Source organism: Antechinus flavipes, chromosome 2 (assembly GCF_016432865.1).
Source record: "Antechinus flavipes isolate AdamAnt ecotype Samford, QLD, Australia chromosome 2, AdamAnt_v2, whole genome shotgun sequence".
NCBI lineage: Eukaryota > Metazoa > Chordata > Mammalia > Dasyuromorphia > Dasyuridae > Antechinus > Antechinus flavipes.
The window spans coordinates 319,677,260-319,695,536 of NC_067399.1; the positions used below are offsets into that span (position 1 = coordinate 319,677,260).

At 37.2% G+C, this 18,277-nt stretch overlaps 1 protein-coding gene across 1 annotated transcript; it reads right to left on the reverse strand.

Moving 5' to 3' along the window:
- Nucleotides 1-64: 64 nt before the first annotated feature.
- On the reverse strand, nucleotides 65-18,191 carry COQ6 (coenzyme Q6, monooxygenase). Its single transcript, XM_051977625.1, has 12 exons — nucleotides 17,984-18,191; nucleotides 14,975-15,109; nucleotides 13,465-13,523; nucleotides 12,481-12,604; nucleotides 4,590-4,720; nucleotides 3,092-3,199; nucleotides 2,935-2,997; nucleotides 2,581-2,688; nucleotides 1,473-1,675; nucleotides 1,276-1,391; nucleotides 988-1,154; nucleotides 65-208 (listed from the first exon to the last, which is right to left on the reverse strand). Exons 1-12 carry the CDS (start codon nucleotides 18,156-18,158, stop codon nucleotides 179-181), a joined length of 1,419 nt encoding a protein of 472 aa, XP_051833585.1. The 5' UTR covers nucleotides 18,159-18,191; the 3' UTR covers nucleotides 65-178.
- Between the last annotated feature and the right edge of the window lie 86 nt (nucleotides 18,192-18,277).

The window sequence follows — 18,277 nt, forward strand, 5'->3', positions numbered from 1 at the left end:
TTACACAGAAACATTCCTTGCACTTAAAACTGTCATCCAAGGGGAAAAAAACCCAAAACTATAGTTCTAGTAAAAAAGCAAGTTTATTACACTTTGAAAATAATTTATTTAATTACTGCAGTCTATCTGGTCTATGTCTGGCTTCATTCCTCAAAACAGTGAACAGGAAGTAGGACATTCATTTGCTTGCAAAAGCCATAATCTGTTCCTGATAGGGAGAAAAACAAAAAAAGATATTAAGTGACACTTCTATAACCCTGCAGAAGCTAAAGATAACATGCTTTTGAAACCAAACTTGTAATGTAACAAAACAAGGAAGGTCAATTTGGATTCTTTCTCCAGTTCATTCTTCCAGGTCTGATTTATCCAGAGATGTACATAGGGGACAGAGGGATGTAAAGGCTTTTCGGCCAATTCAGTCTTGACTATGAGTTCCAATAAAAAGCTTACTACGATGGCAAATATTACCTCTCTTAAGCAGAAGTTAAGTAGTAAAGTGGCAAGAAGAAAACGAGTTCAAATGGGGCCAAGGACACTTCCTGGCTGTGTAACGTTGGACAAATCACTTATCCTATCTGTCTCAGTTTCCTTATCTGTAAAATGGGGATATTATGATGACCTAGTTCCCAGAGTTTATGTGAGAATAAAATGGGATATCTGTAAAATATTTTTCAACCCTTAAAACACTACAAAATTTGCTAGCTAATATTCTCCTCATCTAAAATTTAGCTGATCTTTTATTTGACCTACATAAGACTGAGCAGAAGAAATGGGTACTTTTCATCTCTTCTAATCTACTCCCATTAATAACACAGCATCCTTCCCCAATCTAGGAAACTGTTTCCTCCCCACTGTATAAATGAGAAACTGGGTCCAGTTAATCATAATCAGTTAAATAATTGGTGAATGAAGATCTAACTGCAGACCTTCAGGTCTGCCTTAGTCCCCCACAGAATTAGTTTGTATGGGGGCAGTAGCACTCCTTACTTTGAGTGGAAGAACAGCATTTGTTGCCTGCAAGCCCCACGTTCTTAGTAGTACCAGAGGAGAAAGAGTGGTAGAATAAAGCCTCTTTAACAAGTCTGTGGCAGCAATAAGAAAAATGTTGTGACGCTGTCTCTCTGTTTCATATTTTGTAAGGTGGCACATGGAACCTAAAAGAGAAAAGAATGACTGGAATGCTCTATACTCTCCCACAGTAAACCCAATTCATACGGCTGCCTTCACCTCCAGCCCTTTCTTGACATGCCAGAGACAGCCACTCTGAATCCTTACCTAGATCTTTCCCATCAAAAGCTGCTCTACTGAGATGATGGATCAAGCTGGAAATATCCCCAAATCCCATGTTGACTCCTTGCCCTGCTAGGGGATGGACTCTGTGTGCCGCATCTCTAGAAAGAAAGCAGAAAGCAGGTGTTAGCCTCCTATTCACCAAGAAAGAAATTTTCCAAATTCATTCTTTCTATTCTTACCCAATGAGAGCTACTCGGGGTCGGACGTACTCAACGGCATGCCCCAAGCCAAGTGGAAATAGTGCTCTGCTTTTTGGTTCCACTTTGGCAACACTTGGGGGCAGCTGTCGGGCTGAAGATTTAGTGGGCTGCAGGAATGTGACAGCATACTGCAGAATGGATCCTGCAGAGTCGATGAAATCTGTATGACTAGCATCACTCCACTGAACAGCAGCAAAAAGCAAAATAAATACAAGTTGGAATTTGGTCACTGAATAGCAAAGGATTAAAATTCCATGACCACTGGACAAGATCTCCAGGTACAGAGGCCAATGCAAAACCTCATAAAGACCCAAACTGTTCCTTATCCCAAAAAGCCACATTTGGAAGATAAAATATAAAGACAATGAAATGATTCTACACCTAGTACAAGAATAACTTCTGAAAGAATAAAAGCAAGGAGCCCTATAAACCATCTTGAAATCTATTCCAATTTCTCTTTGCTTCTATTACATGGCACCTCATTGTAAACTGATTTCAAATCATTACTGGGATAAATTCGGAAACTCATAAGTCAGAAAAATCTGCCCTCTCATGGCTGATGTGTTCTCCAAAGCTCCTACCCTTATATGGTCTGAAAAATAATATGTAATCAGGATAATCCCTTTACATTTGGGTGATTTAGCCTTGGGGACTACCCAGACAACCAGAATAATATTAAAAACTTATTAAGAGTAGGCTAGTGCTGAACTCTTCTCAGATTCTAATCCTAATCCAATATACCCAGAGCATTAAACTGATACCAATCAGCCACTAGAGAAGTTGCCTTGAGGTTTCATTGCTGCCTCTCCACCAAGGACAGAGACAGAAATTATGTAAATTAAAAGGCTGAAGCTCTGAAAAGAAGTAAAATGATTCATCCAAGGCCATAACCCCAGGAGATTGCAAAATCATCACTAGAATTCAAAGTTCTTGACTTTACAAAATGTTCTGTCCTCTCTATACTATACCAGCACACACAGAAGAGAAGTGAGGAATTATGGATCCTCTTTTCTCATGGCCAAAATCTGTCTCATTACCAGATATCACTAGAACAAATTAAGTCAAAAATCAAAAAACCAGTACTCACAAAGGCAGAATTAATGGCATCCAGAAAATTTTCCTCCTCCATGCTGACCAGTTCTTTTGCATGCTCATGGGACGTAGACCACACCAAGGAGCTCAAAGTATCTGAGAGCTGATTCAAGTACAAGAGTTAACTTAAAAGTGTAGGAAGAGACCAATCGATTCATAGATGTTCCCAAGCATAAGTTGGAGAGTCAAGGGGAAATATAAACAGGAAAAGGAAAAAAAAGCATTGAATCTTGCTCATTTCCTGAAGTTTCAGAAAAAGGCTAAGGACAGGTATAAGGGAAAGGGAAGTTACAACAAAAGTAAAAGGAGTCAAAATTCTCAAAGATACTGAAGAAATGGAGACTCTTACCGGCAGTAAGGCAATGGGCCCAGAAGGAAGAAATCTTTGCCATGCCACATTGTTCTCAGTGGGCTGATAACAGGAAGTAAAAAGACCTCATGAGAAGGTTTAGTTGTAATACTGCTTAAGTTCAAGCAGTTCCCAGATAGCAGCTCAAAAATGTTACCTCACTTAAGTGCAAAGTAGCCACAACAGCAGACTGATCATAGGGCCAGCACATATTCTGGATTCCAGCAGCACTTCGCACCCCTGAGTTTTGACCATCTGCACCAATCTGCATGGGAACAAGATCGAACTGAGTCCTTCTCAAGGGTGTCAGGTTTGATCTTGTGCAACGGGTCATTTGGAATCCAAGAGTTCCAACAAAGGATCCAATTAATACAAATATATTCAAATAGCCTCAGATAAAAGCACTGCAGGAAGAAACCACAACTGCTAACCCTGGTCTTCTCATCTTTTTTCCCCTCTATATTATTTTTCTTAATTTTATCAATTCCAGATGACTCATCTTGCTTTTTTTTTCTTTTTTTTAAATAGATTTTTATTTACAAATATATGCATAGGTAACTTTTCAGCATTGAAAGTTGCAAATCCTTTTGTTCCAACTCTTTCCCTCCTTCCCTCCACCCCTTCCCCCAGAGGGAGGTTGAATATATTAAAGTACAAGTTAAATACAATATATGTATACATGTCCAAACAGTTATTTTGCTGTATAAAAAGAGTCAGACTTTGAAGTAGTGTACAATTAGGTTGTAAAGGAAATCAAAAATGCAGGCGGACAAAAATAGAGGGATTGGGAATTCTATATAGTGGTTCATAGTCATCTCCCAGAGTTCTTTCCCTGGGTATAGCTAGTTCAGTTTATTACTGCTCTATTGGAGCCGATTTGGTTCCAGATGACTCATCTTTCAATGCACATCATTTTCAGATTTATTTGAGCAGCCCTATCTTCTATCTTGACTTCATCTCACATCTCAAAACTGCCTGATACACAATTCAAACTTCATGTCTCATACCAACTTAAAATCAAATTGAACTCATTAACTTTTCCCCAAAATTTACTCTGCTCTTCCTAACTTCTCTGTTGCTCTCAAAGGCACCACCATACTCCCAGTGCACCAAGGTCCCAACCTAAGTGTCACATTGGACTTCTCATTCTCTCATCCCCCATATCTAATCACTTGTCAATTTCATTTGTACCTCCTAACACACTCCTATATGTCTCCTTCATTTCTCTGATGCTGAAAATGATGTGCAGGCCCTCAACACCCCATTTCTGGACTACTGCAATGGTCTCTACCTCAAAAATCTCCCTATTCCAATCCATTGTCCAATGAGCTATCCAAGTGATCTTCCTAAAGATCAGATCAGACCATGTCATCCTCCCATTCAATTAATTTCAGAGACAGCCTATTACCTCCAGGATCAAATATAAAGTCCTTTGTTTGGCTTAAGTTTTCAAAACCTGGCCTCTTCCTACCTTTCCAGGCCCACCTACTTCCTTGTGGAGCTAGGCAAAAAAAAAATTCCCAGCCTTCTGACATTTCCTCTTTAGTTCTAATCCTTGGAAACCCTATTTAATCCACAGTAAGCAGCTTGCAACCAAAAGCACAGGACAAGGAATAGACAAAAACAAATACCAGAGAAAACAAAGTTTTAATTACCAACAATTTGGTCTGGAACTGGCGGCCATCAGCTAAAGTAATCTGAACCCATGGACTGTTTTCTGTATTGCAGAATGGTCCAGGCCAGGTATAGCTGATTACTTTGCTTCTGTAGACAACCTCTACCTGATCTGAGAGAGAAAAAAAAAAAAAACAAACATTAAATAAAAAAACATCTCAACAAAAGTATTTCTGCTAGGCACTGGGGATACAAAGGCTGAAATGAAGAGTCCCTGACCTGAAAGAGCTTACATTTGACAAGGGGAAAAGATTATGTACATAGACAAATAAATACAATTAGAAGAGAAAAGCAACACTCACAAACCATCTGTGTGATCATGAAGATTGTGGAGGAAACCAGAGAAAAACCACAATTATGATAAAAGTAATGTCCTAAGATATCAAAATCATGATATTTAGCTCTTAGCTGTGAGCAGAAAGGATAGAATGAGGGAACATAGGCTTCAATAGCATTACAGAAGGCACTGAAACTATGGACCAAGACACACATGCATGAGAATTGGACAAAGATAGCTAGCAACACAGGGGCCCAGAAGAGGCAAGAAGCAAGAGGCATTTAAGGAATGAAATAAGGGGCTAATATCTGTGCCATATAATGAGCCTGAGGCTAATCTGAGCCAGACCAAGTCTCCTGGTGCCAGGGGAGGCCAGCCCCTGCTGCTGCTGAACACAGCACCAGATAAAGTTATGGAGAAAAAACAAGTAGAAGAAAAATTAATCAATGCCAGCAAGAATGAGGAAAACACAGGAAAAAAAATTTCTAAGTAGAGAATCCAATAAAAGCTTGGAACATGAATAAAAAGACTTTTAAGGCATTCTTACTCATGAAGTGACTTGATTACAAAATAAAGATGGATCCTAACAGGAAGACTGAGAGATGTGAAGCTTGTCCTTTTTAAAGACTAGTGCTGATAAGGTTTTTAGAAAAGACATGGATTAACAACTGACCCCATAAAGGCTATGATCATGGAAAAAAGATCACTATTGGAAAATTTAATTTACATATAACAGAAAAAAAAAATCAGGAAAATTTTGAGTTGTAAAAGTACTAAATCAAATTACCAATGGATATAAAGATGAAAAAAAAAGAATTTGGATTCACCATGTTTTTTAAAAGAAAACCTATTAAGATTTTTAAAAAGAAAGCCCATTAGATATATCACAGTAAGTTGGAAACTAAGCTAACAGAGTCCCCAGAAAATATCCAATGGCCCTGTATATTCTTGAGGATAACTAAGGAGACTAAAACAGAGAGAAGTGAGGAGCAGAAGTGGTGGTAATGCATTCTGGAAAGCAATTTGGAACTATGCTCAAAAAGTTATCAAACTGTGTATACCCTTTGATCCAGCAGTGTTACTATTGGGCTTATATCTCAAAGAGATCTTAAAGGAGGGAAAGGGACCTGTATGTGCAACAATGTTTGTGGCAGCCCTCTTTGTAGTGGCCAGAAACTGGAAACAGAGTGGATGCCCAACAGTTGGAGAATGGCTGAATAAATTGTGGTATATAAATATTATGGAATATTACTGTTCTGTAAGAAGTGACCAGCGGGATGATTTCAGAAAGGCCTGGAGAGACTTACATGAACTGATGCTGAGTGAAATGAGCAGGACCAGGAGATCATCATATACTTCAACAACAATACTATATGGTGATCAATTCTGATGGATGTGGCCCTCTTCAACAATGTGATGAACCAAATCAGTTCCAATAGAGCAGTAATGAATTGAACCAGCTGCACCCAGCAAAAGAACTCTGGGAGATGACTGTGAACCACTATAAAGAATCCCCAATCCTTCTATTTTTCTCCGCCTGCATTTTTTATTTCCTTCACAGATTAACTGTACAGTATTTCAAAGTCCGATTCTTTTCGTACAGCAAATTAACTCTATGGACATATATACATATACTGTATTTAACTTATACTTTAACATATTTTACATGTATTGGTCAACCTGCCATCTGGGGGAGAGGGTGGAGGAAAGGAGGGGAAAAACTGGAACAAAAGGTTTTGCAATTATCAATTCTGAAAAATTACCCATGCATATAACTTGTAATTAAAAAGCTATAATAAAATAAAATTGTTCAATTAAAACAAAAAAAGTGGTGGCAAAGGCCTTACTCTGACAATCCCAACCAGAAAGCATTGCTATGCTCATTTTTCAGAGACACTGCACACAATTTATTTTACATACCACAGACTAGTAGTGTCAGGAAATCCCAAATGGCATCATGATGCCAAAGTCAAATAGAAAAGGGGATCACTAAATCATATATATAAGGATTCCTGCAGATCACATACTGACTAGAAACAACATTTGCTTCTCTATGTATATACTATTTTACATTATACACATGTGTATACATATGTATGTAGATATGCATGTATTTCATGGTTAACTGTCATCCGAGCAGTGTGAGTATCCATGTTCCTGGTCAACAAGTACTTCAAAGGAGAGAATAGTCCAGGGAGTCAGGATACAGTACAAGAGATATGACCTGGACCAGAGGGAGGTCATCATTCAACTGATACTGTATGTCCAACCCTTGGTGGGGTTTGGGCAATGGGAATCTGAGATGCAGAGAATGTTCTTAGTGGGTCCTTGACCAATCTACCCCAAGTCTGGATAATATGCAAAATAAACCAAAGATACTAATACAAAAAAGCAAATATAACTACAAAAGTATCACCAAGAATTGATGGGAATCATGACAATATTGTAGGTTCTGGAAGAGTTAACTAAAAAGACCAGTCTACATTCAGCAGGAAATCTTTAACCAACACAAATGTTAAGGACACATGTACAACAGATGCAAGCAAAATAAAGTAATGGAAGATGAATAGAAAAGGATGACACCATCCCATAAGATCAACATCAGGAGAAATGAAAGGAAAGCACTAAAGGTTTCTGTTTTGTTTTCGTTTAGTAATTAAAGAAAAGAGGAGGATTAGAGCAGAGAAAGGACAGCTTCTGGCAGGCGATGAGATAAAGTTCAACTGTACAGAATAAAGAACACACAATTGCTCAAATCTTATTTTGCTGCTTTTTTGTTCTGCTAATGAAAATAATCTCTAGGAGAAATTAAAAATACTAGTCAGGCTTTGATATCCAACATATATAAGGAGAAAGTAAGAAAGCAGTTAGCTGTTCCAGTTAAGTTCAAGTTCTCAAGTCCAACAAGGGTATATAAAGAACTGTCATAGTGAGTCATTGAAGCACTGTCTTGGATATTTAAAAGGTCATATAAAATGGAAGGGCTACAGGACTAAAGAATAGGAAATATTTTGTGGACTTCTCAAAAAAGGAAGAGAGTGGAGCCTGTAAATTCTAGGGCAAGAAACCTAACTTTGATTTATGACAAGATCCTAGGATGTATTATTAAAGGAATTGACTAAACATTGAAAAAAAAAGTGATCAGTATGAAAGATGTGTAACCCTGGAAAAGTTATTTGACTACTCTGAACCCCCGTTTTCTCATCTATAAAACAAGCATAAAGTAAAGAACTTTTTTCACAAGATTGTTGCAAGCATCAAAGGAAGTAATGGATGTCAGAATGAGTCACTAACAACAAAGTGCTACAGAAACCTGGGCCAAGAATTCTTATGAGAATTCCATAGCTCCATTTTACTATAATTTTAGCAAAATATCTGGCAATGCTATTCTTGCACATAAAATAGATATGGACTAGATAGCAGAATAGTAAAGCAGATTCAAAACTGGATGAAAGATCACTCTTTAAGTGGTTCCATCTCAAGTGCACCAAGGATCTGTCCTTGGTCCTTTTGCTGTTTTATGTTTTTATTAACTTGGATAAAGGAATATATGGCATAATTATCAAAGCTGCAGATCATACAAAGTTAAGAGTGACACTAATGTGCTGTTGGTGAAGTTCTAAACTAATGTAATCATTCAGGAGAGCAGTTCAGAACTCTATGTCTAAAAGGCTATAAAATTGTGCGTACCCTTTGATCCAGCAATACCATTGCTGGGTCTGTATCTTAAAGATATCCCCAAAAAGGGGAAAGGTCTTATTTATACAAAAATATTCATACCAGCACTTTTTGTCATGACAAAGGATTGGAAATCAAAAGGATGTTCATCAATTGGGAAATGGCTATTTATATTCATATACCCATATGGTAACAGTATAAGAAATGACAAGCAGAATGATTTCAGAAAAACCTGAAAAAATCTACATGAACTGATGTAAAATGAAGTGAACAGAACCAAGAGAACATTGTACATAGTAACAGCAATATTGCTCAGTGAAGAAAGGTGAACAATTTAACTATTCTCAGCAAAACATTGATCCAAGACAATCCCAAAGAACTAATGATGAAGCACATTACTTACTTCCAGAGAAAGACCCGATAGACTGAATATAGATAAGCAAGCTACCTTTCACTTTCTTTCAGGTCTTCTAGTACAAGATGTCTAATATAGAAATGTTTGCATAATTGCACATGTATAATTAATATCTAATTGCATATTGTCTCAGGAAGGGGAAAGGGGAAAAAAATAATGATGTTTAAAAAAAATTATAACCAATCAGACTTCTAAGAAAATATTTTAATGATCTAGAAAAAATAACAGCAAAATTCATATGGAACAATAAAAAGTCGAGAATCTCAAGAGAATTAATGAAAAAAAAAAATCAAATGAAGGTGGCCTAGCTGTACCTGATCTAAAATTACATTATAAAGCAGCAGCCACCAAAACCATTTGGTATTGGCTAAGAAATAGATTAGTTGATCAGTGGAAAAGGTTAGGTTCACAAGACAGAATAGTCAACTATAGCAATCTAGTGTTTGACAAACCCAAAGATCCTAACTTTTGGGATAAGAATTCATTATTTGATAAAAACTGCTGGGATAACTGGAAATTAGTATGGCAGAAATTAGGCATGGACCCACACTTAACACCATATATCAAGATAAGATCAAAATGGGTCCATGACCTAGGCATAAAGAACGAGATTATAAATAAATTAGAGGAACATAGGATAGTTTATCTCTCAGACTTGTGGAGGAGAAAGAAATTTGTGACCAAAGATGAACTAGAGACCATTATTGATCACAAAATAGAAAATTTTGATTATATCAAATTAAAAAGCCTTTGTACAAACAGAACTAATGCAAACAAGATTAGAAGGGAAGCAACAAACTGGGAAAACATCGTCACGGTTAAAAGTTCTGATAAAACCTTCTGAATCCAATTCTCCCTATGCAACAAGAGAACTGTTCGGCTCTGCAAACATATATTGTATCTAGGATATACTGCAACATATCCAACATATAAAGGACTGCTTGCCATCTAGGGGAGGGGGTGGAGGGAGGGAGGGGAAAAAAAAAAATCGGAACAGAATCGAGTGTCAATATAAAGTAATTATTAAATAAAAATTAAAAAAAAAAAAAGGTTCTGATAAAGGCCTCATTTCCAAAATATATAGAGAACTGACCCTAATTTATAAGAAATCAAGCCATTCTCCAATTGATAAATGGTCAAAGGATATGAACAGACAATTTTCAGATGATGAAATTGAAACTATTACCACGCATATGAAAGTGTTCCAAATTATTATTGATCAGAGAAATGCAAATTAAGACAACTCTGAGATACCACTACACACCTGTCAGATTGGCTAAGATGACAGGAAAAAATAATGATGAATGTTGGAGGGGATGCGGGAAAACTGGGACACTAATGCATTGTTGGTGGAGTTGTGAACGAATCCAACCATTCTGGAGAGCAATCTGGAATTATGCCCAAAAAGTTATCAAACTGTGCATACCCTTTGATCCAGCAGTGCTACTACTGGGCTTATACCCCAAAGAGATACTAAAGAAGGGAAAGGGACCTGTATGTACCAAAATGTTTGTGGCAGCCCTGTTTGTAGTGGCTAGAAACTGGAAATTGAATGGATGCCCATCAATTGGAGAATGGCTGGGTAAATTGTGGTATATGAATGTTATGGAATATTATTGTTCTGTAAGAAATGACCAGCAGGATGAATACAGAGAGGTTTGGAGAGACTTACATGAACTGATGCTAAGTGAAATGAGCAGAACCAGGAGATCGTTATACACTTTGACAACGATATTGCATGAGGATGTATTCTGATGGAAGTGGATTTCTTTGACAAAGAGACCTAACTCAGTTTCAATTGATAAATGATGGACAGAAGCAGCTACACCCCAAAAAAGAACACTGGGAAACGAATGTGAACTATTTGCATTTTTGTTTTTCTTCCCGGGATATTTTTACCTTCTGAATCCAATTCTCCCTGTGCAACAAGAGAACTGTTCGGTTTTGCAAACATATATTGTATCTAGGATATACTGCAACATATCTAACATATATAGGACTGCTTGACATCTAGGGGAGGGGGTGGAGGGAGGGAAAAAATCGGAACAGAAACGAGTGCAAGGGATAATGTTGTAAAAAAAATTACCCTGGCATGGATTCTGTCAATAGAAAGTTATTATAAAATAAATATTAAAAAAAATTATAAGTGACAGTTAAGTCAAGAAGCACTTATTAAATATTCACAATATGCTCACTATATGCGTATTTTTGCAAACCTCTGGGTATACAAAAAAAGAGCAAAAATGTCCCCATTTAATTTTAATGAGGGAGTTAGCCTGTAAATAACCAGATAAGATACAGCAACAACTATATCTTAGATACCTCAAACTGGATAACTCATAGCCACTCACCATGAAGAAAATGGGACTGACAGCCAGGGAAGTTTTAAATCATAAGTGAGCAAGACAGCATTTTAGGGCTACAGGAGAGTCAAGTGAATGCATGTAACAGGGAAACAGATTCTCTGCTCTGGATAAGAAACAGCAAGAAAGGCCAGTAAAAAGCAAACACAAACATCAGGCATAAACATATGCAGGTATTTTCCACCTGATCACTAAAGAAAGACAGTGTCAGTCTGTCCAATCCTTGTAGGCAGAGAAGCTGACAAAAGGGGAACTGCCCATTTTATGAGGGGACTGAGATGGCTGTGTGGTCCAGTCCCAAGAGAAACTGAAAAAGAGTCAAAAAGTGAGCAAGAGAAGAATATGAAAAAGAGACTGAAATTATCAGGGATCTCAGAAAGAAAGAAAACTCAATCAAAGACCCTGAGTGTGAGCAGATAAACCATCATTAATTACAAAAAGGAATATGACCTCCAAATCAACTAAATGAGTTCAGACATCTATAAATAAATATAGCAAGACAAAAGAAAATCAATTAACTCTTGATGTAGCAGAGTACCCCATGAATTCCCAAGAGAGCATGGGATTGCAGCAAGGTATTCCTGAATAGTTTAAAAGAAAAATAAGAATTGTAAAAAAGAACTTATGGCCTTTAGGCAAAAATAATCGGCAGACTAGAAAACATGAATCCATACTAGCAAGAATTACGAAGGAAATAAAAGAAACAATAACTGAGTGAGAATGCAAAGGATGACTGCAAAAGTGCTTCCATAAAATAATAAGGTCCTGTACAAGGATGATAACTGGAAATGGAGCAAAGGGAACATATACACAAGATGATGTGAAGATCAGCTGGCAAATAGAATATAAAAAGGGAGGAGTCAAAGAAGACATTTAAATGGTAATCTTGTGTGACTGGAAGGATGGTGATGCCCTCAGCACTAATAGGAAGGCTGAGAAAATGAGAAGGTTGAGAAAGAAGATAATTAAGTTCCGTTTTAGACAAGTTGAGTTTGAGATAGCTTTGAGACACTCAAATAGAGTTAGACAAAAAGTACTTTTTGCGAACAGGAAGTCCTTTTCCACCAAGTGTCAGGGCAGTAACAGACAGTTTACCTTCTGAAAGACATAAGAAAATCTGAAAGAAACTAGCTTCTTACCAGGGATGACATCTAATTGTTTGGTGAGAGCAGACATAATGACATCATTCTCCACTATATATCCCATATCATCTAAATCATCTTTATCAAATATTATTAGAGCTTCTGAGCAAGCATCCCAAACCTAGAAAGGCAAATGGAAAATATTTACCAAAAGGCAAATCCATGGGGAAAATGCTAATAAAAATTAAGTTTTGCCCTCTAAGCAGAAAATGCCAACTCTAGTTTTTCCCTCAGTTCCAAATATTCATCTCCATATATCAACTCTTAAAAATCTTTCCTTAGTTAGTAAATATGTAAGGAGCTGAGAATTCCCAGAGAAAAGCTAATTTTTGTGAGAGTAACTAAACCACTGGAAAAAATACTAGATTTGAAATCAGAAAGAGCTGCATTCAAATCCTATTTCTAGCATGCTCCAGCTGTATAGGCACTGGTAAGTCACATTATCTCTTTCTCTCTCTAAGCCTTATTTCCTCACCTGTAAAATAAGAATCTTGTCTGTAGTGCCCATATCACAAGTCTGTTGGGAGGATCAAATGAAATAACATATGCAAAGCACTTTGCAAACCTTAAAGCTGATTATTATTAACAGAAGAATAATTAATAGCTATTGTTAAGTTTTGTACAGTTGCAGTTGACTTCTCCGTGGCCCCATTTAGGATTTTCTTGGCAGAGATATTGGAGTGACTTGCCATTTCCTTCTCCGGCTCATTTTATGGATGAGAAAACAGAGGCAAACAGGTAAATGATTCGTCCAGGGTCTCACAGCTAACAGATGTCTGAGGCCAGACTTAAACTTAAGAAGATGGTCTCCCTGACTCTAGGCTCACGCTCCACTTGCTGCATCACTTAGATGCTTAATTAAAAGCTCCTATTTATATAATCTAGGAAAGAAACAAAACTAGTTTATAGTCCATTTGTTCCTCAATATACTAACACCATGAAAGACATTTAGCCAGCTCACAGAGGCAGTGACTGAAGCACCTGCATCCGTCGAAAAGGTTTGTATCTCATGTTGCAGATGTGATCCCAGGCACCAAAACCTAAAAAAGAAAGGAGAATGTGAAGAACAGAATAATCAATAACCAAATCTCATTCTCCTCCTAATCTGTCCCTTTTCCTTCTTATTACCCATAGACATTTTTTGCCCTTTTTCTCCCATCCTTTCTTGCCAATTGGATGAAATGTTTTTACAATTAGTATCCCTCACGTACTTTCAACCCTTGAAAAATATAAAAATAATCTTTTGGGAGCTAACTATCCTGCTAGTTTCAGAATAAAAGGCATTTTTAAAATGCTATTTATAGAATAAATTGCTGAAGAAGAAAAAGAAATTCAATTTGTTCATCTTTCTTCACTATCTTCTTCAAACTATAAAAGATCATTTTATTTATGTTCCTTAGCACAGTGCCTGGTTAGTATAGTAAAGATTTAATAAAAGTTTACTAATTAATTGATTCCTTTGAGGCATGAGATATATAATTTTTTAATTTCATCTGTGTGTTTTAGCCTTACATTTCAGAGTCTGAACAATAGATATTTTTAATCTATTTGTTTTTTCATAACATCGTTTGTATAATCACCAGTATTACTAAGGAAGCCTTCCAATGTTTCAAGATTTCATCCCAAAACAAGAGTCTGGAGTAAATCACAGTCCTCAAGAAATCCCCCTTTTATCTGGATCCTGCATAAGCCACTCTCCACAATGACAAACACCTTTATCAAAAAAAATCTCTCTTTTTATGCCCTGCTTGTTATTCACAATGGAGCTTCTCTGTTCAACAAACTCCAAAGAATCAAGAGTTACATATGACCCAAAGACCATCATAAAGACAAAAGAACATTGTGGGTAGGCTATAACACATTTCCAATGATGTGCAATAAATGGCATAAGGTATATAAGGTTCATCATTCCCAAAATATATGATTAGAAAAGTAAATAGGCCAGCTGTGTAGTAAAAGGGAAGAATAAAGTATTTTATTAGTACTCACAAAATGCAAAAAGATTAAGAAGGCCTCTAGCACACTAGCTTGAATGTCTATGGGAATCTATAGAAGGATAAGAGAATCAGTTGACTGTTTCTGTTATTCAGTGAAGGCAAGCATGCCCATAGTGAAATCACAGTCACTGAAGTATACTGAAGTCACCTATATACACACATATACTCTGATCCTGATCTTTCCTCTCTCTCTTTCTCTCATAAACATAAACACATAAACACACAAACACACACACACACACACACACACACACACACACACACACACACACACACAACCTATCAAGCCACATAAAGGAATTGTCAAAGAGGAGTTGAATTAGGATTTTGCCAATGACAATGACACCATAATTACATCACAATTTTTTAGTACTATCCATTTAGAACAAGATAAATAAGCAATAAAATCTATTTGATAATCCCAACTAAGGGCCACGGCTGTGAAAAGATGAGTTCATCACAATGCTAAAGCATTAAGAGCCTTTTGTACTCACTGCTAAGGAGAGTCGCTGAGCCTGGGGTAATGGAGCTGACCCTGTTGCTATAAGTTTCTGGCAACTTCTTTCCAACTTTGTTTGGACCTGCTTCTAGTAACAGGATTTTCTTGTCACGAAAATGAATGTTGTGTCCTAAAAAAGCCAACATTTTATTTCACATAAAGGATTAGACAACAGTCATCACTGATTTTTATGCAGAAGTCAGATGATGTAATGATGTATAAAAATAGTACCACTGGACTATTGCAGTTAATAATTGGCACTTACATTTCAACCAATTTAACTACCCAGCCCACAATTGTAATGAAACCTCCAAGTCAGAAAATACCTTTTTCCTTGTCTTCAAAGAAAACAACAGGAAATTCAATTTAGCAAATGGAATGTATTAAGAAAGGAAAAAAAGGAAAACTACTGAGACATCAGATACTATAAGTTCTCAGAGACTTATTACCACTTTTTATATTTAAGAAATATTCAGTGTTTGTTTACCAGGGACAAGAATCAGAAATAGAGCAAATGATAGTTGTAATCTGAGAAAAAGAAAGAGAACAAAACAAGGGAATCAAGATCAAAACAGTAACACTGAAATTTTTATTTAAAGTCTGAAATTTTTTCAAAAACAGGATTTATTTTCCCTTAATGCACTTTAATACTCACAAATCACAGGAGCTAGAGAGCTTTGGAGTCAGATCCTAATTCAAATTCTGCCTTTGACGTTTAGTAACCCTAGGCAGATCTCTAAGATTATGATCCAGAAATTATATATGTAGGCATATTTTCAAGCTAGGAGCTGTTAACATTGATGAAATAAGAGGTCTGACCCAAAAAGCCCCAACACAACCACTAATAAGGGAATTTTCCATTCCATAAGGCAAATTAAGGACACAAAAATGCTGAGAGAAATTTCTTTTAATACTTTTATAGGGTTGACTTCCCAATGAGCAAACAGGCCTATCTCTAGTATCTAAGGCTTAGGATAGCCTATGTCCAGGCTCCTTTCCTCTTCAGCCTCATGATGTATAACAACTGACCTGTTATCTTATTTCAGGATAGTAGAGATATTATGTCTCAGAACAAAAGCAATCACTGTTACAAGCGTTTCCCAAACTGCTCAAAACAATATGAATTGGAGTTCTGTTAAAAAAAAAAAAAGTTCAATACTGTATTTCTCTAACATTCTAAGTATGAAATAAAATAGTGTACCAAACTGTATATTAGAAACAAATATGATGAATGTAATAAAAAATATTTATTATTCCTGATAATTTTCACTATGAAAAGGAGAAGCATTTTTAGTACTTTCCTCCAAATTTTCCCTAATACCTCTTTATCTCAGATAATTTCATATGTCTAGAATCTGCAAGCCAGAATTTATGATTCTGCCAACATTTTTCAAGCCCAAGTGCTCTGTCTCTAAATTAATTTGGAAATCTACAACATAGAAACAGGATAGTTAATAGCTATACTTACATAGTGTTTACTATGGGCCAAGCATTATGCTAAGTCTTTTATAAGTACAATCTCATTTAATCCTTACAACAACCCCAGTAATTAGGAATTATTATCTCATTTATAAAAAGGAAATTGAGGCCAGGGTTAATGACTTCCCTTAAGGACACAGAACTAGCATCTGAATTTGAATTCCAGTCTTTCCTACTCCAGGCCCAATAGATCATAGACCTCAGGATCATTCTCCACTCCACACAGGAGTCTTCATATGGACCTCCACTCTGAAGTTTCTCTCCATTTCAATCCAGAGTCCAACCGACTGCCTAAGTGTTGCAAAATGTGATCAGACCATTCTGACACTGGTAAACCTACATTAAGTTAACTACAGTGGCTCCAAGTTTATTTCTTAGAGGATCATACAGAGGATTTCCTGAAGTGTTTAGGTCTGATTGTCAACTCCCCTTACTCAATAAACTCCAGTCTGCCGATTGCTCCAAGTTCAGTTGGGCAATCAAAGTCTTGCATAACCTAGCCCTTTCCTATCTTTCCAATCATTTTTTACCTCATTGCCCAACATATGTTCTTAGATCCAGTGAAACTGGTCTCTTGGTCTTTCTCTACTGTCCTCAATACCTGGAAGGTCCTCCCTCCTCAATTTTACTGACTTCCTCAGTTTCCTTTAAGTCTTAACCAATTTCCCATCTTTTACAAGAAATCTAGTCCAACCCCTCCTAATTCTAAAGACTTCCTTTTGTTAGTTATTTCCAATTTATTCTGCATGCAGCTTGCTTTGTAGGTATGTTTGCATGTTGTCTCCATCATTAAATTCTAAACTCCTTTAGGCAGAGGCTCTTTTGGAATGCCGAGCACTTAATGTAGTAGGTTTTTAATAAATGCTTATTGATTGGCTAATTGGAAAAGATGTAATGGCATAACAGAAAGTATGCTCGATTTTCAAACAAAGGTCCTGTGTTCAAACCCCAGCTGTGCCACTTAACTGTATGTCTGACAACAAATAAATTCTGAGCCTGAATTTCTTCATATATAAAATGATATCTAACCAAACGATTAGAAGTCTAAGGTCTGTTGCAGCTCAAAATAACAAGGAGGAAATAGAAAGCACTCCCAGGCAACGCATGGGAGTTATTTTATCATGCACACCAAAGGAGCAGATGATGCAGTGGAAAGAATAGTAATTGGGAGTCTGGAAAGCTCGGTATGAGTCTCTTCTCGGCACATTAAGTCTCTTGGGCAAATCACATTTCACCTTCCTGAGCCTCAATTTTCTCTTTTCCAAAAAGAGAAAAAAAGGAAGTAGATCTGGATTCTAATACTACCTCGTGAATCTGAGCATATCGCTTAATTTTCTTTTTCTAATTTGTGAAAGGAATGATAAGGTTGCGCCATTTACTTCGCCACGTTAGGTGCAAGGCTCACACGGGATAATGTACGTGGGAGAGGACGCAAAGCTTCAAAAACCCTTCCTCCCTGAGCACTCAAATGAAAGGCATTCCGGGATCCCAGCCTCCTTTGCCCCCCACCCCGAGCGAATCTTACCCAAAGCACAGGCCATGGCGGTCCCGACCATACCCCCGCCGGCCACCACCACATCGTAGACTGCCTGGTCCGTCCCCATCGAGCCGCTCAGCCATCTCAGCCCCGGCAGCCGCAGGCCTCCCAAGGTTGCTCCAGGGACAACCAGAAAACGGGTCAAACGACAGCAGGCTGCCATTGCTGAGAGGAAAACAACTGGTCACGCCTCTTCCACTATCCCAGAATGCTTCCGGGAAACCACCCACCAATTACTAAGCTTTTTTCCTTAATTTAGCTCGTCAAACTCAGCAACAGAAA

Bases quoted from the DNA above. Each gene is read 5' to 3' on its own strand.
- COQ6 (XM_051977625.1), bottom strand. From the start codon at position 18,158: ATGGCAGCCTGCTGTCGTTTGACCCGTTTTCTGGTTGTCCCTGGAGCA. The intron at 15,110-17,983 runs GTAAGATTCGCT...TGGCTTTTTTAG, and splicing joins CGCCATGGCCTGTGCTTTGG to GACACAACATTCATTTTCGT. The intron at 13,524-14,974 runs GTGAGTACAAAA...TTTCTTTTTTAG, and splicing joins CTCAGCGACTCTCCTTAGCA to GTTTTGGTGCCTGGGATCAC.